We start from the raw sequence: 21974 nt of genomic DNA on the forward strand, positions 1-21974 counted from the left end.
CTGGTGGATTCTCTCACCTTCCCGTGCCTCTGGCCTGTACCCCAGTTCTTTTTTTTTTTTTTATTTTTTTTTAAATTTTTTTTTTTTTTTAAGATTTATTTATACAAGCACTGGGTACAGTCAGAAGCGCGGGAGGGTAAGAGAATTCACCAGAGCCAGAGCAGGGAACAGAGCAGGCAGAAGGACCGAAGTACACTGCTGAGGGGAGCAACAGGCGCGGCAAGAGAGGTCTGCGCGCCATGTGGGACCCTCCGCCAGTGGCCGGGGAGCAGCTGGGGATCGAACCGGCGCTGCAGAGGCTGCGGGCAGCTTCACAACCCAGCGCTCAACCGCTGCGCCACCGGGGAGGCCCCTGTACCCCAGTTCTTATAAAAATAAAAATAAAATCTTTAAAAACAAACAAACAAAAAAACCAATGAACTCTTTCTATTTGTGACCACATGGGTGGAACTGGAGAGGATAAAACAAAGCAAAATAAGTCAGAAGGAAAAAACCAAATACTGGATGGTTTCATTTATATTTGGAATATAAAGAAACAAAGGAACAGATAAAACCAATAACAAACACTTGACATCTGACTGTAAAACTGAGGCAGCAGGGAAGGATGGCAGGAAATGGGGAAGGGAGGGAGCCCAATGAAGCATGATGGAGTATTATTGGGGCTTTGGTGGGAACTGTGTGAAAACACACATTTTTTTTTTTAAATAGTAAATTTTATTTTTATATTCCCCCATACAATTGCAAATGCCCCATTCTGACCCCAATCCCTCCCCTCCCGGCCTCCATCCCCCAAAAAGTGTCTCTGGTTCATAGTTTTTTGTTGATTTTGATTTTCACTTTCTTATAGTTATTCATTTTCCTGGTCCCTCATTTAAGTTTTCTAGATTCCTGCTATGAGTGAGACCATCCAGTATTTTTCTTTTTTTTTTTTGGCTTATTTCGCTGAGCATGATCCCTTCCAGCGCCATCCATGTTGCTGCAAATTGCATGTGTGTGAAAACACATTTATATAGGTTTGAAACTAAAAGCCCAAATAGGATGCTATAAGTCAACTTTACCTCCATAAAAATTCCCTAAATTTATTACAGATGTAAATATATTAACCTACCCATATTGAAACTATCTAAAAAGTAAAGATTTAAAATTGGATTGCAAAACAAATTCAACAGAAACCACTTACAAAAATCAAGATAAAACCAAAATAATGGAGAGGTTAAAAATAAACAGAATCATTCAGGTGTATTATCAAATGTGGATAAAAAAGAAAATTGAAGTGGTAGGAGTAACATTAGTAAGACAAACATAAGTACATGGTAAAATGTATTCAAGCCCCATAGTGTAAATAATAAAATGAACTTAGATGTGCCAGGGAAGGCATAAAAATGCATCAATCATTCATTGATAGAAGTAGAAGAAAAAGCAAGAAAACACAATGCTTGTATGAAATATACAATTATTAGTCTGTGATAGTTGATGCAAGTAGAAAATTCTAGCATATATAATTTGAACAAAATAAATAATATATGAATAAATTGACATACATACAACTTTGTGTCCTAATAATCTGCCCTCATGGAATATACTGCCCTCATGGAATATCTATGAAAAATGGGCTTGTATCTCACATGAGGATTAGATTCTAGCTACTCCTTACAATGGAAATAACATATAGTAAGAATTAGCACTGAAATTCCTGTAAGTATGGGAGCAGTGTACTATAAGCCTCTCAGTAAGCTAGCACAGCCAGTGTGTCCTCCAGCAACAATATAGTTTCCTGGAGTCAGACATTCGGCAAAGGAGTTGACTTGTGTTTCAGACTAGAAAGCTCCGTTGTCCAACAGGAATCTCCTCTGAGAGCATAATAAAAGCAGTCAAAATGCTGGTGACAGAAATTTAGTGAAACTTATGAAGTGTACACTTCTGCAGGATTTCTAATTCCTACATGCAATACAGACAATTACCTGTTGTGAGACCACAGTGCTGTTTAGTTGATGGTGATTTCATCATTAGCACTAGATAGTAGAATTATTTATGCTAAAAGGATGTCTTCTCTTGGGTGCTTATTATTGATGGTATAATCATATTTATGATATAATCTAAGCATTAGACAGTATGTCACAGTTAAGTGATAACTTCCAACTAATAGGACATGAATCACTTAGAAATCATCAAAGACAAAAGATTAAGGCAATTAGATTTTCTAAGCTAAGAATGATATTGTAATTAATTATTAAACTTCACCTTCAAAAGCTCACTTTTAGAACACAAGCCATCCTATCATACATGTTTAGACCTTCACAATTCTGTAGCTAGAGTTGACATTTAACATATGGAATAGGGAATATTGTTTTAAGTTGCTGAAAATTGAGTTCCAATTGACAGGAATAACACATGCATCTTTCGTCCAAACAAGATGAGTTGTTTCCAGAATTTGCCTTTCACTTCCACCCCTTTTTCCTTTGGGTCTGTCCCTAACTGTCCATCTCTAGGTTTCTTCTGTGAGTACTTTTTCCTCTTGTGTTCAACCCTCTATCACTAGCTGTCTTGTTTAACTGGTCCACAGAATAGAAACAATCTATATTTGATGCATTTATTGAAGAAAAGTGATTTAAGTTTTTTGAGGCTTTATTTAGTAATCAAACAATTTATTTAGTAATCAAACAATTCCAGAAATTCTGGTCCATGTAGTGTCCTCCATGGGATAAACTATGCCCCAGTTGATGGTCACTGATACAGATCAATAATCATAATAGATATAAGTGGATTAAACTTGCATGTTAAAGAGACTCACACTGCTAGAAAAGCAACAAATATCCAACTAGGGATACACCGAAAACATGATGATAACACAAAACAATTGAAACTGAAGAGTGCAGGATATATGGATGGTGGGGATACTAACCAGGAGCAAATTGTGGTAATAATATTAATATTAGAAAATATATTTTAAGGTGAAAAAGTACTATCTAGAGGAAAGAAGAATATTACTATTAATAAAAAAGAATAATTTACTAGGAGGAAAATAATCTTATGTGTATTGCACCTGACAGCATTGCTTAATGGACTATAGTAGAAAATTTCAGACTTACAAAGAGAAATTGCTAATCATAGTGGTATACATTTATATCTCTCTCTTAGAAATGGACAGATCAACTATGAAACTATTAGAAAAATAAATGCCACAATTAGTAAGTGTGAATTAAATGTTAGAATCTTCTAAGAAATGACACGAGCCTTTCATATAAACTGAAGTCTAAATAAATTACAAAATACTGATTTTATACAAACCATGAGTATAATTTCCATAGTTCGATTAAATGATAAATAATAGAAGATAGACTCTCCAAAATCCTAAATGCTTTCAAACTAAAAAGTGTACTTTTGCACTGAAAGGGCTACATATTAAAACTTGTGGAAGAAAGTCATTACCTCTGACAAAGAGGAAATAAGTATGAGGGTATCTCGGGGTGCTGCATTGTTCTAGTTCTTGATTTGTGTGGTGGCTCGTAGGGATAGTCAGTGTTCAGTAATTGATTAAGTTGTACAATTATTGCATGTGTGTATATATTTTTGTATGTATATTGTCCTTCAATAATGGATAGCTCTCAATAAATGCTTCATGGGCCAAGCATTCAACTTAAGAATTGAGAAAACAAGTAATTCACTATTTCTTAATAATGAAAAAATTCCTAAGTGAAAAATATTGCTATTGTAGAAGAGGTTCAAGGGAAATTAAAGTTAGGCTTTATGAACTATTTACTACCCCCTATACTAGATCCTTATTGTCACCTTACCTAATTGTACAGAAATAGGATGTAACAACATATAATGTGTAAGTCCTGCAAAAACTGGAAATGATTCTTCTAAGTCACAGCATGTGAACCATGTGGCAGGAAGCAACCAGGGAGCGTCAGGCTTAGGTGGGCGTTCCTATCAGAAGACAGAAAGAAAAGAAATAATTCACAAAACAAGCACAAAATGCACTTTCCCTTTGTCCGAGTGAAAGATCAAATCACCATGTACCCAGGACAAGTAATAAGATATGGTGAAAAAGAAATGGTGTTGAATCTATTCTACCTATAAACCTTTGTTCATCAGTACAGCTGATGGGAGCTCTTCGGGTTGGCATTTACATAAAAACAATTGATCTAGTGAAGGGCAAAAATTCAATCTGTTAAGAATATTTCCAGCTTATTTTTCTTTTTTCTTTATTAATTAATTAATTAATTAATTAATTAATTAGTTTGTTTGTTTTTTTTTTTTGTTTATACATGCACTAGGTACAGTCAGAAGCGCAGGAGGGTGAGAGAATTCACCAGAGCCAGAGCAGGGAGTAGAGCAGGCAGAAGGACCGAAGTACACTGCTGAGGGGAGCAGCGGGCGGCAGGAGAGGTCTGCGCGCCATATGGGACCCTCCTCCGGTGGCCGGGGAGCAGCCGGGGATCGAACCAGCGCCGCAGAGGCCGCGGTCCAGCTTATTTTTCAACATGCCACACCACGCTATCGTGACTCCCTGATGTTCTTAGGGTCAATGATTTTTTTTTCTAGAAAACTTATCAGGTTATCAGGCGTGGTCACCTCTAGGTGATGGGGAAAGCTGACCAGAAGAAAAATACCAGTAGCATGACAAGCAGCAGTCTCCTCTCTGCTAGGCTGAGTGTATGTCTAATCATTTCCTATATTCCTAGAAATTTCTGGGAAAAGTGTTGTGCCATCTGGCAATAGTCTATGAAGCATTTAAATGTGGGTGAGCAGTTTAAAAGAGACAGAAAACAACTGTGACTGTGGACTGAAACGAGCTCTTTGAAAATTTCATGAGTATTTGCCTAATGTTCTATACTGCATTTTAAAACAGCTTTATTGAGATACAATGTGCTTGCCATACCCACTTAAAGTATACAGTCTGATGTAAATTTAGTAGCATTTTAGAATTCTCAAAAATACATGCAACCATCCCCACAGTCACTTTTAGAGTATCTCTTTACCTCAGAAACTGCCCATTTTTCCTACACTACCCTCCTATCTGCCCATATCCCCCAACCTTAAATAACCATGAAACTACTTTCTGTCTCTATAGATTTGCCTATTCTTAACACTTCACAGCAGTCCAATTTTATGTTATGTGGTCTTTTGTGGCTGACTTTCCCCATGTAGATTATTATTTTTTTAATATTTTATTTTATAGAATTCTTACTTCATTATTCATTTTTGCACAATGTATGCATTTTCATTTTGGTTATATTCCCCATACAATTGCACCCCCCTTATTTTGACCCTAATCCTTCCTCTCCCGCCTCCTCCCCCCCATAGTGTGTCTCTGGTTTATAGTTGCTTGTTGATTTTGATTTTTACTTTGTATCAATTAGTCTTTTTCCTGGTCCCTTATTTAGGTTTTCTAGATTCCTGCTATGAGTGAGACCATCCGGTATTTTTCTTTTTCTTTCTGCCTTATTTAGCTGAGCATGATCCCTTCCAGCGCCATCCATGTTGCTGCAAACTGCATGTGTTTATCTTTTCTGATTGCTGAGTAATATTCCATTGTATGTATGTACCACATCTTCTTGATCCAGTCATCTATTTTTGGGCATTTGGGTTGTTTCCATAGGTTGGCTATTGTAAATAGTGCTGCTATAAACATAGGGGTGCAGATGCCCTTTGGAATTGATGTTTCTGTGTCATTTGGTAAATACCTAGGAGTGGAATTGTGGATCATATGGAAGCTCTATGTTTAGTAGGTCAAGAAATCTCCACACAGCTCTCCACAGTGGTTGAACCAGTTTGCCCTCCCACCAGCAATGTAGGAGAGTTCTTTTTTCTCCACAACCTCACCAACATTTGTTGTTGCTAGTTTTTTTTTAATATGTGCCATTCTCACTGGTGTAAGATGGCATCTCATTGTAGTTTTGATTTGCATTTCCCTGATTACACCACTTATATTATTAATATTTATTTATGTTGTGGTTTTTCTCAGTACTTCATTCCTCTTTATGATTGAATACTATTCCATTATAAAGATATACTTAAAACACAGAGCTACTCCTCTGCAAGTATTAAATGTGATTATGAGTTAAGATAACATTAAACAAAGATTAATAGAACACATGTGCATGTAAGATGGGTGGGGGTCAGAGAGGGCTAGAGAGGTCTTGTCTGGACTTGTGCTGGGAGAACAGGGCACTGAGAATAAAAAAAAGTGTGAAGTCCAAACTCCTAGTGATACCCTGAGGTACTGGGTACTGGCAAATGGGTGCAGGTTTCAGGTCTGCAGGGGCAAAGGGTGGGTTTGAGATTGACAGGACGTAGAAGAGAATTAAGAGTGGGGTTGAGATGCAATTGCAACAAGAATTGGAGGGGGGCCTCCCGGGTGACACAGTGGTTGAGCGCTGGGTTGTGAAGCTGCCCGCAGCCTCTGCAGCGCCTGTTCGATCCCCGGCTGCTCCCCGGCCACCAGAGGAGGGTCCCACATGGCGCGCAGACCTCTCCTGCCGCCCGCTGCTCCCCTCGGCAGTGTACTTCGGTCCTTCTGCCTGCTCTGCTCCCCGCTCTGGCTCTGGTGAATTCTCTCACCCTTCCGCACTTCTGACTGTACCCAGTGCATGTATAAATAAATAAATCTTTAAAAAAAAAAAAAAGAATTGGAGGAACTGTGGTTCACTCCTATGGACCCTGGGGTTTGTTGAATGGGATGAGTTAGGCCGCTTTAACACACTAAAACAAAGTTAGACAGGAGGATGAACTGAAGAAGGAAACTATAGCAAAATTCCTATTACAGTATTACAGAGTCCAGGCAAGAGAGGGTCATGATTTCACAAACAGTATTGTTAAATCCATAAATTATAGCTTTAATTGGACTTCAACTCTTCATATTTGGGTGATGACAAACTTTTTAATGTGTCCAAAACATATTCACATCTACTAGCCCTTTAGTTACTCCCAACATCTCTTCTGTATAGGTGAGGACACCATTACATAAAGGGGTTCAATGTTACCAAGAATACACAGCTATGGAGGCAGAGCTAAGCTATAGCCCGGACCTCCTCACCCCCAGTGCCCTCCCCACAGTCCACAAATCGAATGTGTACCTTGATGCCACTGGGAGCTTTGGTAGGTGCTTGTGGGCCCTATTCAGAAAAACATTTATCATTCAAACTTGAAACAAGTACCTTTTCTAATCCTGCTGAACCACGAAGAAAGAAATTCCATTCAGCATCTGTTAGACTTCCTTGCTGACGCATGATCTCCACACACAGCATAAAGCTGTAGATGAGTTTATGTTGCTCAAAAAGTCCTCTTGAAACATTAACATAAGCAGTAAGGAGGGTTTGTTCCAGCAGTATTTCCATGCGCTCCTGTAGATTCTCTGTCTTTTCGGAAGTTTCAATTGTTGTATTGAACAACTGTGTGAATGAGAGTGCTATCAATATCTCTTATTTAATTCAATTTTGGGGATAAAACGAAATCCCTGCCCTTCACCCTGCTCCCCACATTTAGTGAGTAGATAGCAGCGCAAGTGACACATGTTGTACTATGAAAATGTCCAGAATTCATCCTAACTTGATAAGTGACATTTATTTTCTGCACTTCCCTCTCTCCTCATTTTTCAGAAATGGACCAGTGCCAACCCTGACAATATTTAAAAGGCATCATCACAAAGACAAACTGTAAGACTAACCCTTGAAAGCTGACCATAGATCTGAGACATTCTGGAGGGAGAGAGGGTGAGGGATAGCAGGAAACATGGTGGGGAGGGGCACACCATGGAATATGGTGGAGAACTGTGGGTGCTTTGTTGGTGGGAACTATGGTGACCACGTGTGAGGGGAGAAATCCTATACTGTGAAAAAATAAACAAGGATGTTTTAAAAAAATTCATCATCATGATGTGAGACAGAAAATGTTGGAAAATGGATGTTTATATCCTCAACTCAGATTTGATAATCACTTTGGGTTGAGAGATCTAAGGGCAAGGTAAGGCACTAGGCTCTTCTCAGCACTTCCCTTAGTTAATTCTTAGGGTATGGGAAGAATATGCTAGAATTATCTTTAAAATTTAAGAGGAATCATTTTAAAGGGCACTTCTACTTTGCTTCCTACCTGGACATTTTGAGAGCAGGGCTCTTCCCCAAAGATACTCCCACAAAGACACTGGGAAAAAGCAGCAGTTGATGGCACCAAGGGCTTAAAGGTAGCCCTGGTGTGAGAGGGCCAGGGGGAGCCCTCCCTATATCCTGCAACTTTCACATAGCATTGGAAGAAAATGCAAAAATTCCCCAGGCTCTAAGCAATGCGAGGAAGCTGAGCAGAGCATGGAAGTCTTGGGGCCCAAAGGGATCTTGCAGCAGAGACCAAGGGAGTCTCAAGGGGCATTAGAGGTGCATGTGACTGCAGGCTTAGGGGATCTGCAGCATAAAGGGCAAAGGTACAGGTGAACCCAACCTCCTGGACAGAATCACAACTTGTCTGAGGCAAGATGAAAGAGAAATTTCACTACCAACAACACACTTACCTGTGTAAAATATTTTAATGAATACTGATACATAGGATCTATTTCCGAGAGGCCTGCAATGACAAAGTACATAACCGAGCCTTGAGTGGCTACTGGGCGATATTTCTCACGAGCGGCGTTTATCATCATTTCAGTGGACTCTGCTTCCTTCAGCCTGGTTTTAATGGCACCAGAAGTGATCTGAATAAATATATGAGGACAAGTTCTTAGGGATATGTTTCAAAAAATGATTGGAGTTTTGGTATATGTTCAATTAGGTCTAAGAAAGAAATAAGAATATGATGAATTAGTGATGGTAATAAGGGACAGAATTCAGTCCTTCAACAGAATTCAGTCCTGACTGAACCTCAGGACTTCCTGACCTTCTGATTGAGCTGAACCTCCTCTTCTTCCAGAGTTAGGAATGGGTAAATGTAAATAGGCAACACAAGAAGTACATTCATTCATTCATTTAATTAATTAATTAATTTGCTGGGTACAGTATATTTTATTGATGGTACAAGACAAGGTAGGGGCTCCTAAGCCCCTCCCCTTCTCCAGAGGGTCTGGAACAGAATTGTGATGAGGTTAGGAGATCCTTGGGATGTTGAATCAGTGGGGGAAAGACTTCTAAGGGCATCTTTCTTCCTCTTGTGCTCTTGCTGGGGCTAGTGGTTCAGGGGGGCTATTATTACTCCTAGGAGGCCATGCGGACCACAAGGTCAGCACCCTGTTGCTATAGCCAAACTCATTGTCATACCAGGAAACAAACTTGCCAAATTGATTGTTGAAGGCACTACCAGCCCCAGCCTCTATGGTGGGGGAGTGGGTGACACTGTAAAATTGCAGGACATAACCTTTTCCTCAGCATAGCCCAGGCTGCTCTTGAGGGCGTCCTGTGACACCCACTTCACCAGTTCTTGATGTCATTGTATTTGGCAGCTTTCTCCAGGTGCTAGGTGGCATGGCCAACATATAGGGGTGGGGACTTGGAAGGCCACACCAGTGAGCTTCCTGTTCAGCTCAGGATGACCTTGCTCACAACCTTGGTGGGGCCAGTAGAATTGGGGATGATGATCTGAGCAGCACTTTGGCCATCATGTCACAGATTTCTAAGAAGGGCCATCCACAGTCTTCTGGGTATCAGTGATAGCATGTACTATGGGCATCAGTCCCTCCATGATGCTAAAGTTGTCCTGGATGATGTTGGCTAGGGGCGCCAAGCAGTTCGTGGTGCAGGAGGCGTTGCTGACAATCTTGAGGGAGCTGGTGTACTTCTCATGGTTCACGACCATCACAAACATGGGGGCATCAGCAGAAGGGGCAGAGATGATGACACTATTGGCTCTATCCTTCAAGTGACCCCCAGCCTTCTCTACAGTAAGTGAAGACACTAGTCCACAACATATTCAGCACCAGCATCACCTCATTTGATGTTGAGGGCATCTCACTCCTGAAAGATGCCTATGAATTTTCCATTGATGACAAGAGTCTGTTCTCAGTCTTAACTATGCCATTGAACTTGCCTTAGGTGGAATCATACTGGAACATGTAGACTATGTAGTTGAGGTCAATGAAGACGTCATGGTTGGCAATAATATCCAATTTTCCAGAATCATAGGCAGCACTGGTGAACAGCCACTCAATTCGACTAAATCTTTTCACTCCTAGCCTTCACCATGGTGTCTCAGGGATATGGCTGGCACTGCACAAGAAGAGGTGGCTGTCTGTCGAACTGGAGGGGGAAGAAGCCCCTAGGACGCTTTTAAAATTATCATTGTAGTCTGAGAAATAATTCATCTTACTAACAGCAAATTTTTTTTAAGATTTATTTTTATTTATTTATGCATATAACAACTGGGGTGTAGGCCACAGGTGAGGAGTGTGAGAAGATTCACCAGAAAGAGTGGGGAGCAGAACAGGTGGATCTACTGAAATGCATTGCTGAGGGGAGCAGCGGGTGAGGCAGGAAATGTCTGCTGTACCATGTGGTTCAGCTCCCTGGCCAGGGATGGAACTTGTGCTGCAGTGGCTGGTGATAGCTTGATAGCACTGAGACTTTAACTCCTGTGCCACCAGGGAAAAAACCCCTAACAGCAAATTCTTACTGTGCACTCATTATATGCAAGGCACATGTTTAATTCTTGGAGAATGAATTTTGAGACGAACTATTTATACATTTTTGCTGCACAGAAAATAACATAAAAGAAGAACTAGACATGCACTTGGATAACCAGGACCTAGGCAACAGTGGCAGGTGTTTATTTCCATAGAGATGGAAATAAAGTGCTACAGGGCCTCCCTGGTGGCACAAGTGATTAAGACATAGACTATGAAGCTATCCACAGCCACTGCAGCACGAGTTCGATCCCTAGCCAGGGAGCTGACCCACATGGCACAGCAGACCTCTTCTGACTCGCCTGCTGCTCTCTTCAGCAGTGTATTTCAGTCAATCTGTCTGTTTTGTTCCCTACTCTGTCTCTGGTGAATCCTCTCACCGCCCCCCCCAACCCCAGAACTCTGGCCTGTACCATAGTTCTTGTATGTATAAATAAATAAATCTTAAAAAAAAAATAAAGTGCTACAGGTGTTCCAAGGAAGAAGAGGTTAATTTCAGATGAGAATACTAGGGAGGGTTCTTGGAGGAAGTGACATTGATATGAATATATAATTGTGTCGTTCCCTTCAATTTACATTTTGTGTCAGTTCTTTACTTTAATGCTTTATTTTAAAAATATGGACAAGATTAGCAGTTTTCTCTAGCTTTTCTACTCTTCTTTTGGTTGGTGAGGGTCCTGCCACAGGCACACTCTTGTGTGGCTGCCATTCGTGCTTTAAAAAACTTTGCAGGACCCTCAAATACTGTAGTTTTAACTTTAGATGCAACATATTTTCTATTAATATTAAAAAATATTTTCACTTGCCTTTGACTCTTGCAGTGTATCAATAAGTTCTTCATTGTCCAGAATATTTCCTTCAGATGTAAAGAGCAATTTCAGGATTTTCTCTTCTATGGTTTTCAGCTGGTTTTTATCAGTGTTGATTTTCACAATGAGCTTGATTCTTTGGTTTTCCAGCTCGGGTTTTTCAAGTCGTACCACATCACTGGAACCAAGATTTGAATAAATAAATTAAGTCTCTTTAGTGCCCTAAAATTGCTTTTATTTTTCTTTTCTTGTTCCTACTTCTTATTCTGCATTTTAAGTATCTGGGCACTAATGCTACTAGTCAAATGCTAATGCATAAAGTTCCTCTTTTGCTGGGTTTACACAGTGGCCCCATTCACTGAACATACTAGTTATGATTCTTTATCTTGTATTTCAAAGATCTGTTCCAAACCACAGTTCCTGTAACTTCTGCTCATTTGCTCTTAGGGAAACCTGCTCAATGCTTCATCTCTCTAGCATTCAATTTCTGTCTCTAATGGCTGCTTGGACCAAGAGAAACTGGTGCTTGCAACATTCTTTATATAATGACGTGGGGGATTCTGAAATTCTATCACTTCCATGAAACACTTATTGATTGTATCTAAAAAAAGGGCATTAGCTCCAATTCTACCTCTATCTAAACTTGTGAACTCATGTCCCATCACCTACGTTTGCATAAATTGCTACCAACCATCTGTTTACAGGAACCAGTCTTTATAAAACATCACTCTGAGCCGGGCACTCTGCTATGAGTTTTGTATGGATTCATTCTTTCAATCCTTTGACTGTTCCTTTGAGGTGGGTACTGGAACAGAGGAATAGACAGACCCTAGTGGATCACTTGCTGAGGTAACCTGGCTGTGAGAGGTAGAGCTGGGTTTTCGCGTGGGTCGGCACAGGCTCTGTATATGCTGTGGTGAAGTACCTCATATAAGAATCCATTGTTTGTTAAATACATGTTCAATCTAGATTATTAACATTAAGGCTATAAGAAATCACCTAAATTCATTTGTTTAACGTGGTTTTTCGAAAGAGAAGAGTTTGAGAGATTCAGTCCCCCATGACCAAGGCTCAGCATTTCCCTTGTTCTCTGCTGGCTCTTTCTCCCCCCTGTCCCAGTAGTCAAACACAACAACAGCTTAGTGTGCAGCTAAGTTTAACTCCTCATGGGAATAAGTTGGTATGCACAACATTCAGTCATGTCTTCAGAACATATCCTAAAAGTGTGGTGAAATACCCTTTGGCTGGAAAGAAGTTAACCTAGCAAAAGTTAAGCAAATCAGCCGCTGGCAGAATTGAGTCTTTTTTTTTTTAAATAGAGGCATGTTTTATTTATTTATTTATTTTGTTTGTTTGTTTTGTTCATACATGCACTGGGTATAGCAGAAGCGCGGGAGGGTGAGAGAATTCACCAGAGCCAGAGCGGGGAGCAGAGCAGGCAGAAGGACCGAAGTACACTGCTGAGGGGAGCAGCGGGCGGCAGGAGAGAACTGTGCGCCATGTGGGACCCTCCTCTAGTGGCCGGGGAGCAGCCAGGGATCGAACCGGTGCCGCAGAGGCCGCGGGCAGCTTCGCAACCCAGCGCTCAACCGCTGCGCCACCGGGGAGGCCCCAGAATTGAGTCTTAAACAAGGGAAATGAGACAAACTTATTTGTGATAATAGGGGTAAGTCAGAATGATCTTGACTTGAACATAAGGGATTGAATTTATTTCAAACATGTGTCTAAATTATATACTCTTTTAGGTGATGAATAGACTCATATATATATATATGTATATACATACAATTAATTTTTAACCAACACCAATGGTATTATTTTAATAAATGTTTAAAAATTGTTGCTTCCTAAGTCACTTGAGTCATTTTAATAATTAATACCAACAATTCATAAGGCCACTTTTGGGACATAGGGATAAAATCACATCCAGAGTATAATGAGGAAGGGTATTTATTAATTTTTCTTAAGTGGGCAAATGTAGATAAAATAAAGTATATTAATAAATCATGTAGAGACAAGTGAAACAGGGAAAAATATATTTGGGCTAACAGTCTTCTTCACAGGTATGGAGCAGAGAGTCTTTAGGAACCACAGAATTGACTTCATTCACTTGCCCCATGTGGGGACCCCAGAGAAGGAAAGACAGGGATGGCGGTAGGATTGGCCCAAATCATGGTTGAGAATCAAAGGTACGTGCCTAATCCCTGGAGAAGACTGTGGGCAGATCAGCGGCTGCCAAAGTGATGAAAGAACCTGCCATTTACTATTGTCTTCCTCCCCATTTATGAACATTGCATTATAACACTGTTTAAGTTTCCAGTGTGCATCATTTTAAAATGACATCTGTATGTACCATAGTATATTCAACACGAAACATTCTGGGTCCATGAGTAGTGCTTTCATGTACTAAAATTTCTTCTTCATCAAAATTTCTTAAAAAAATATTTGGAAACTTCTGCTCCTCCCCCCTTTTTACCTTAACAACTGATCCTCCAGACCTGATTTGGTTACAGTGAAATTGATTATGGTAACTTTAATGCACACCTAGAAGAGAAGCAGAGAGAACATAAAAATGCTGAAGTTCAGAATAATATGTGCTTGCTTTACTAGAACAGGACTCGTTATCACCCAGCTGGCTCTAATCTCGGCTTTAATTGTGAATGCCTTCTCCTGCCCATGCTGCACCCTCAACCCCCAAGTATACTGACTCTTACAAATCCTAATATCAGTATGAGTGACAATCTTGTTCCTCACATGCCATCATGTAGTGTGTTACATGATGTTTAAAAAATAGGTGAGCCTGCAAAGGGTTGGAATCAACAGCCTGGGTTCAAATCCCAGTTGCACCTTTAGTGCATGTAGGATGTTGGAGCCTTGGTTCCTGGTATTTAAAAATTGGGACAATAATGGTAACAACTTATAGGGTATTTGTGAGGTAATCAAAGAAAATCACTTAGTCTTAGTGACTTTGTGTTTAAAAAAGGACATCTTGTTTCATCATAACATTTTTTTTAAAGATTTATTTTATTTATACAAGAGCTGGGGTGCAGGCTAGAGTCGTGGGAGGGTGAGAGGATTCACCAGAGACAGAACAGGGAACAGAACAGGCAGATGGACTGAAAGCACTGCTGAGGGGAGCAGTGGGTGAGACAGGAGAGGTCTGCCTCACCATGTGGGATTCTCCCTGGCTGGCCAGAAATCAAACTGGCACTGAAGAGGCTGTGGACAGCTTCACAGCGCTGTGCGCAACCCCTGCGCCATCAGGAAGGCCCCATCATAACATTTCAATGAAAAATCGTTGTAATATTCTAACATTGGTTGAAAAAGCCAACAGACAAACCAATAAATAGAGTAGGTTTCTGAACTCCATATATTTTATATGTTATTATTTAATTTTTACAACAAATTTTCAAAGTAGGCTTTATCTCTATTTTATTGCTGATAAACTTGAGAATCCAGGAGATGTAATAATTTCATTACAGCCACAAAGCTAGGATTGGGTAAGGTGTGCTATGTTCTGTCCCAGAAGTTAAATACATGAGAAATCAAGGTTGTAAGTTGGCATATTGGTTACTTTTCTAAACTCTGAAAGAGACCTTGGGACATGAGCTTTGTCAGTGGCCATGTAATGAAATCCCTTGAGGTTGACACAGAAAACCATGACCTAGGATTTTAATGGCAATTCCTCATCTTATTCAAAAGTGTGGCAATTTCATATAACCTGAACACATCTAGTAAAGACAGACAACTATGATAAATTCAGTAAATAAAACAAAAACAAAACTCTTTGAAATGGTTTACTGAATGATTTTTTTTGGGGGGTGGGGAGAATATATCCTTTCCTATGAGAAAAGGGGGAGGCCTTTGAGGCCTGGAAAATTCAGCAGAGAGGCTATGCCTGAGAGTTGTGGTGGCAGCAAAGGGTTGCAGGGGTGAAGGGGTCCCTTAAAGCTCTGTGCAGTTGGGAGGAAGAAGTCTTAGGTGTCCTCATTTCTGTTGTGGCTGCCTTGAGTCCTGTTGCTAAAGAGTAAGGGTTCTTCTGGATCCTACCCTAACTCAGGGGCACGTGTATGGAAATGGAGTTCACATGGATAGAATGTTCTATTTCCCAGAACTCCAAGTACAGACATGGGACATTTGACTATTAGACTCATGGTTCTCTAATGTTGCCAGTCACCAGAGTTTCAATCCAGGCAACCTCCTTGGGGCTGTATGCTGTGAGCACTCACTCTCTTAAACATCAGGCTCCCCACCCCATGTACGCTCAAGCTTTTATTCATTTCTCTTGGAGACAGTAAGAAAGACAAGGATGGTTTTGTGTTGAAGGAGGGAGAATGACGGGGAAGGAATTGTGCCTGCTGTTAATGAGGAATGGCTGTGGACCAAGAGGGACATGGTGAGAATGCTGACAAAGTGCCTGGGGTGAGACAGGGCAGCTCCTGGGAGCCAGGGGAGGGACTGGAGTCCCAACTAGGGGGCAAGCAGGAGGGTGAGTGGAACAGAAGACTCAGAAAAGAAGCAAGAGTGGAGGATGGTGGAAGGAAGTGCTGTGGCGAGGGAAGAGGGTCGGAGAGTTAATCCCTTAGTGTGGGAAGCCCCCAAACTTCAGAGGCACATCACTTAGGCTGGGAATTCCAGACCAGCAGCTCATACCTCAGGCAGGTAGTGGGGATTTGGCAATTTGGTTGTCATGTAGAACCTGAAGTTTTTATCATAATCAATGTCTGAGTCTCCAAGGTGAATGAGCATCCGTCCACCACTAAGGAAAATCTGTTTTAAAAGAATGGGCTCTAGGACTGGATCCAAGCTTTCTTTAAGCTTAAAAACAGAAGCAAAACAATATAAAAAACAAGCAATTAGAATGGATGGCATCAACTTCCTCGGATTCCTTAGGCTTCAAAATTTTCTTTGAACAAGGAATTTTTTCAGTGATGCTACAGATATTTATTAATGTCTCCACAATACCACTTAATACTGTAGTGTATATTTTTCAGTGACTGTCTTATCAATACTCTAAGGAAATAGCTAGGGAAGGCAATGTACCGATTTAGGCTAATCTTGCACACCTCACCGCCATGAGAAAGAAGCTAAACAAGGAGACTCACGGCAGGGTGATTCCTTGACAGAGATCTATTTACTGTCATGGTTGTGATCTGTTAGGAGTTGGCAACCTACCGCCTGTAGGCCAAATCTGGACATCTGCAGCCTTTTGGAAAAAAGAAATCTTCCGGGCTTCCCCGGTGGCGCAGCGGTTGAGCACCGGGTTGCGAAGCTGCCCGCAGCCTCTGCGGCGCCGGTTTGATTCCCGGCTGCTCCCCGGCCACTGGAGGAGGGTCCCACATGGCGCGCAGACCTCTCCTGCCGCCCGCTGCTCCCCTCAGCAGTGTACCTCGGTCCATCTGCCTGCTCTGCTCCCCGCTCTGGCTCTGGTGAATTCTCTCACCCTCCTGCGCTTCTGACTGTACCCAGTGCTTGTGTAATAAATAAATAAAAATAAATCTTAAAAAAAAAAAAAAAAAAAGAAATCTTCCGCTAAGAATGTTTTTACCTTTTTAAAGGGTTACAGGAACAAACAAAACTCACAAAGCAAAACAAAGATTTGTTCAAAGAAAATTTGCATAGAACCTATATGTGGCTTGCCAAAATGAAAGTATTTACTATCTAGTTCTTTACAGAAAACTTTTGTGGACTTCTACTCTATATGGCAGTTATTTTTTCCCCCTTCATATCAAATCTGATTGTTAACAACTTGGACATGCACACATTGTCAACAGACCCCGTGACTGGGGTTCCTTGGGCCCAGTAGGTCCCCAAATTTGATTGTAATTCATATCAGCAAATATATTCCACAATGTGACAAGATACCTAATTCTTTTTTTTTTTTTTTTTTTGAGATTTACTTATTTATACAAACACTGGGTACAGTCAGAAGCGCAGGAGGGTGAGAGAATTCACCAGAGCCAGAGCAGGGAGCAGAGCAGGCAGAAGGACCGAAGTACACTGCTGAGGGGAGCAGCGGGCGGCAGGAGAGGTCTGCGCGCCATGTGGGACCCTCCTCTCGTGGCCGGGGAGCAGCTGGGGATCGAACTGGGGCTGCAGAGGCTGTGGGCAGCTTCACAATCCAGCGCTCAACCGCTGCGTCACCGGGGAGGCCCAAGATACCTAATTCTTAGGACAAAGGTTCATGAGATAAAATTTCCCTTACCACCCATGATACAATTTTGTTTTAAAAATTGTATTGTTATATTAAAAAATGCTGATTGAGATAGACTAACTTGATTTCAAATCCACGAATGGGAGGAAACAACATCTGAAAATAATACTCCACAAATATATAAAACAGGTGTAAAATGCTAATAATTTCAAGTCACAGAAATCAGGAAAAGCCAGTCAGGGTGTCCCGCACTCCCAATGCCACTCTGCTATAGTTAAAAGGCTCTGCTGTTCAGAGGCAGAACATCACAGAAGAGTCTTAGTCCTCATTACTCTTGTGTCCTGAAATAAATAGGGTTTAAGAATCGTTTGGTTTAATATAACTAAGCCAAAGATTTTGGGAGACCTCACCTCACCCGTAACTTCAGGGTTTGAAAGAAGGACTGAGGCCCATTACAGAACTTAACCTATGTTGGTTGAGGCCGGAAGTCACAGATAGAGGCTTCTAATGCTCTTTGTGGCTCAAATTGGGAATTTGGCAACTCGATGTGAATTTTTCCAAATATTCAAGGCTGTTCAATTTATTTAACCTTTGTGTTCTTCAGTTTTCACATTGGTAAAATGGGATAATTCCTTGATAAAGTAGTCTTGAGGATTAGTTAGTACATGTTGAATATCATGGGTTTGTTATCAAGTTAGTCAAATCAGGTTAGTGTGTGGTGTGTGGTGAGCACTCAAAATGCCATTTTCTGTTGATACCATGTCACGGGGCAGCTAATGCTGGCGTCAATCATTACTCCAGGCACCTTGCTAGTGCTTCAGCTCAGTTCAATGGTGATTTTTGAATTTCTCTCCCTACTGATGAAGCCATAACACTTCTGGCTAATGTGAGACTCAGTTCATAACCCATGCTTTTGTGCACTCATTCTCTTATACAAATAGAATGATATATTAGGAAGAATACCACAGTCATTGCCAGTCTCTTTTGTGCCCAAGGCCTTGCACAAGCAGTTCCCTGTGCTTGGGACACCCTTCTCTCCTAGTGCTTTACTTGAGTGAGCTCATTATGGAGCTCATAATTCAAATACCACCTCCAGTCAAGCATCTAGATTAGTGTCTTACCTCTCCTCTCCCCTTATTGGTGATCTCAGCTCTGAGCTTGTTCCTTCAAAGACCTTATCACAAGTTCTCTTTCTCCCCCTTCTCCCGTATCTTCTCTCTTTTCTCATTTTACTATTTCTGTCTCCAATGAGATTGCAAATTATTGAGATCAAGAACAGTTCCGTAGGGCCTCCCTAGTGGCGCAGTGGTTGACCGCTGGGTTGCGAAGCTGCCTGCGGCTTCTGCAGTGTAGGTTTGATCCCCGGCTGCTCCCCGGCCACCAGAGGAGAGTCCCACATGGCAAGCAGACCTCTCCTGCCACCCGCTGCTCCCCTCAGCAGTGTACTTCAGTCCTGCTGCCTGCTCTGCTCCCCGCTCTGGCTCTGGTGAATTCTCTCACCCTCCCGTGCTTCTGATTTTACCCAGTGCTTGTATAAATAAATAAATAAATCTTAAAAAAAACAACAACACAGATATAAAATTAAAAACAACAACAACAACAACAACAACACATCTGTATTCTAGCCTTTGGTTTTCAAATAATATGTGTTGAATGAATGACCAATTAAAAAATAACATTCTTGGAGTGATTCTGAAGAAATGGAGCACTTAAGACTCAAACATTACAAAACAAACACCAAAACAGAAATTCATTCTTATCACTTAATCTAGTTCTGGCCTTAGAGCTGATTAGAAAATAATATTTATGACCATTGAAGTGTTTTACTGGCTTCACATCATTAGTGTACACGGCATGACTGATTTGAATTTTCAGGGCAGCTATCCATCAGGAACCACAAAGAGGCCTGTGAATCAGCAGTGTAAGAAAGCAGAGCCCATCCCACTTAACACCAAGATAAAGTCTAAAAAGAGGAAAATTCATTTAATCAACAGATTCCTTTCCTTATAAGAGCATATTGTCGATGGAACAAAATTGGTTTGACCAATTTGAAAATGAAGCTGACTGGTGTCTTTAGCAGGATGCAGTTATTCTTTCTAGGCCTGTAGAGGATTCTAGATAAGACATGAAAGTCGAGAACTAACAGTAGAAAAGGAAGCAAAAAGCAAACCTCTTCCAGTAAGACAGGTAAACCAAGACGGATAGAATTTTCAAGTGTGCGTAAGAAATGATGATCTGTAAGTTTAATGATCTTTAAACCACTTTTGCTTTCTTTGTTCCTTATCCAACGGTTTGCCTGTGAGAGAAAGATCGTAGTAGGACATTTCCTTTAGAGTTTTATACATAGCTAGAAAGTAAAAGTTTTTATTTATTTTTATTTTTTTACATCATTGTTCATTTTTAAAACAATATTTGCTTCCCCCCACTCCCTCAGGTGTAGTCCCTATAGAATTTCCTTCACCAATGTACCTGTGCACCATCATCTCAGTCCCCTGTGCTCCTCCCTCCCTCCTTACTTCTGATCCCTCTCCCTCCTCCTCCCCTGCAGGATGTCTCTGATTTATAATTGTCTGTTTTTGCTTTGTTGTGTTTTGTATTGTTATTATTTTGTTACACTGATGTTAGAAAGTAAAAGTTTTTAGAGTGAGGTTTTGAAATTTTTTTCTAAACCTAAATGGAAATTTGGTTCAATCTAGAAACAGGTTTAAAGAATAATTAAAAAAAAAAAAAGATAAAAGTACCACTCACCCTGCAAATAAAAACACCCAATGTTTGTTTTTTTTCTTTTATTTAAATTTGGATCAAATGAAGAAAAGACCCATTTAGGGAAAAGCCCATACTAATAGTATTCAAATTTGTCTCTCTTGCTTTCACCCTTTTCCCGAATCCCAATTAGTACATCTGATCTATGGATTTAGGAATTAGAAAATGGGATTCTGTAAATTCCTGACAGGAGAGCTTTAAAATTATTTTGACTTCTCAGATCTTTTAGGCACAAGGACTATCTAGGAATGAATTGCTGCTTTCATAGAAAACAGAAAACTAATGGTCAATATCCCTGAACAAAAACAATCAAAATTAAGTATGCTGAGCACTTGAACTCTTCCTATTTTACTTTCTACATCCACAGAATAAGAGACTTGGATATACTTCCCACTAAGTCTAAATCCCCAAGAGCTCACAAGTTAAAGTTCAACTGTAGCATTTGTGATGGACCACACAATACTGAGCAGAATTGATAGGACACACTTTATCTGAAGTGTCTGTTACACACCTGATCTTGTGGATCAATCATCAAAGGCCACCGACTTCCTTGAGTAACCAAAATGCCATTTTCTGTTGATACCACATCTCGGGGCAGTCCATCAGTGTTCCATTGCCGAATTTCATAGGGGTCACCAAGAATGTTAATGAGACTGAAATGAGGATTGATTGGGATTTCCAGCTGCTGACAGTTCTCGATCCAACACTCTATAAGCTGCAGGAGGAGGAAAGTTTTCTTGTATGGGTTCAGGAGCACTCAGTAAACAAGATAACACACAAACTGTCATGGTAGGAGGAAATCCTACCAGTCTCCATGAGGACAGGGCACAGTAGTGGACTAAAAGTGAAGACGATCTGGGTGCTAGAACTATACTATTAACTAGCTGTGGCTTTGGGGATGTCACTCCCTTCTCGAGTAGGAATGACAAAGAAGTCACATGTTACCTCCTTCAGTGAGGGGAACAGTGCTGCACAACAGAGTGCTGTCTGTCCCCCCAAAGCACCATTTGCACTAATTGCCCACATGGTACTGGATGTCCTCTGAGCTCCTATAATCCATATGAGTTCTATAAATAAATCTTATAATTCTAGGACAAAGGCACATTTTTGTTTGTTTGTTTGTTTGTTTTATTTATTTATTTGTTTGTTTGTTTTGTTTATACAAGCACTGGGCACAGTCAGAAGCGCGGGAGGGTGAGAGAATTCACCAGAGCCAGAGCGGGGAGCAGAGCAGGCAGAAGGACCGAAGTACACTGCTGAGGGGAGCAGCGGGCGGCAGGAGAGAACTGTGCGCCATGTGGGACCCTCCTCTAGTGGCCGGGGAGCAGCCAGGGATCGAACCGGTGCCGCAGAGGCCGCGGGCAGCTTCGCAACCCAGCGCTCAACCGCTGCGCCACCGGGGAGGCCCCAAAGGCACATTTTTAAGGAAGGTATTTCATAAAAATGGCTTGAAAAATGTGTCCAGATAATTTAATTTCCTGATCCTTCCAATTGCCTAGCCCTTACTAGCAGTTTCACCAATTCAGAACATTTTATGCTGCTGACTTTAGATGCCACTTCTGATTGAAAGGGTAGGGGACTCCTTGTCCCCTTTTCTTCCTCATTTTCTTGTGCTGTGTAAGTGATGAATAACTATCCAGGCAGG

General features: G+C 40.9%; 1 protein-coding gene and 1 pseudogene across 2 annotated transcripts in view; both read right to left on the reverse strand.

The window, feature by feature from the left end:
• The window catches only part of DNAH6 (dynein axonemal heavy chain 6), a gene marked incomplete at its 3' end in the record, with an annotated part of 180030 nt that overhangs the window by 38895 nt on the left and 119161 nt on the right, over positions 1-21974 (reverse strand). The window contains exons 54-61 of the mRNA XM_084235770.1: positions 20841-21044; positions 19737-19862; positions 16066-16230; positions 13889-13956; positions 11410-11590; positions 8507-8686; positions 7164-7397; positions 3795-3930 (exon numbers count right to left, since the gene is read on the reverse strand). Coding sequence (XP_084091896.1) covers positions 3795-3930; positions 7164-7397; positions 8507-8686; positions 11410-11590; positions 13889-13956; positions 16066-16230; positions 19737-19862; positions 20841-21044 — 1294 coding nt within the window. The remainder of the gene's footprint in view (positions 1-3794; positions 3931-7163; positions 7398-8506; positions 8687-11409; positions 11591-13888; positions 13957-16065; positions 16231-19736; positions 19863-20840; positions 21045-21974) is intronic.
• Positions 9183-10620, reverse strand: LOC311172495 (glyceraldehyde-3-phosphate dehydrogenase-like; annotated as a pseudogene). The gene is made up of 2 exons: positions 10594-10620; positions 9183-10220 (listed from the first exon to the last, which is right to left on the reverse strand). The product of its transcript is annotated as a glyceraldehyde-3-phosphate dehydrogenase-like (transcript).

Source organism: Talpa europaea (genome assembly GCF_964194135.1).
Source record: "Talpa europaea genome assembly, chromosome: 6".
Lineage (NCBI taxonomy): Eukaryota > Metazoa > Chordata > Mammalia > Eulipotyphla > Talpidae > Talpa > Talpa europaea.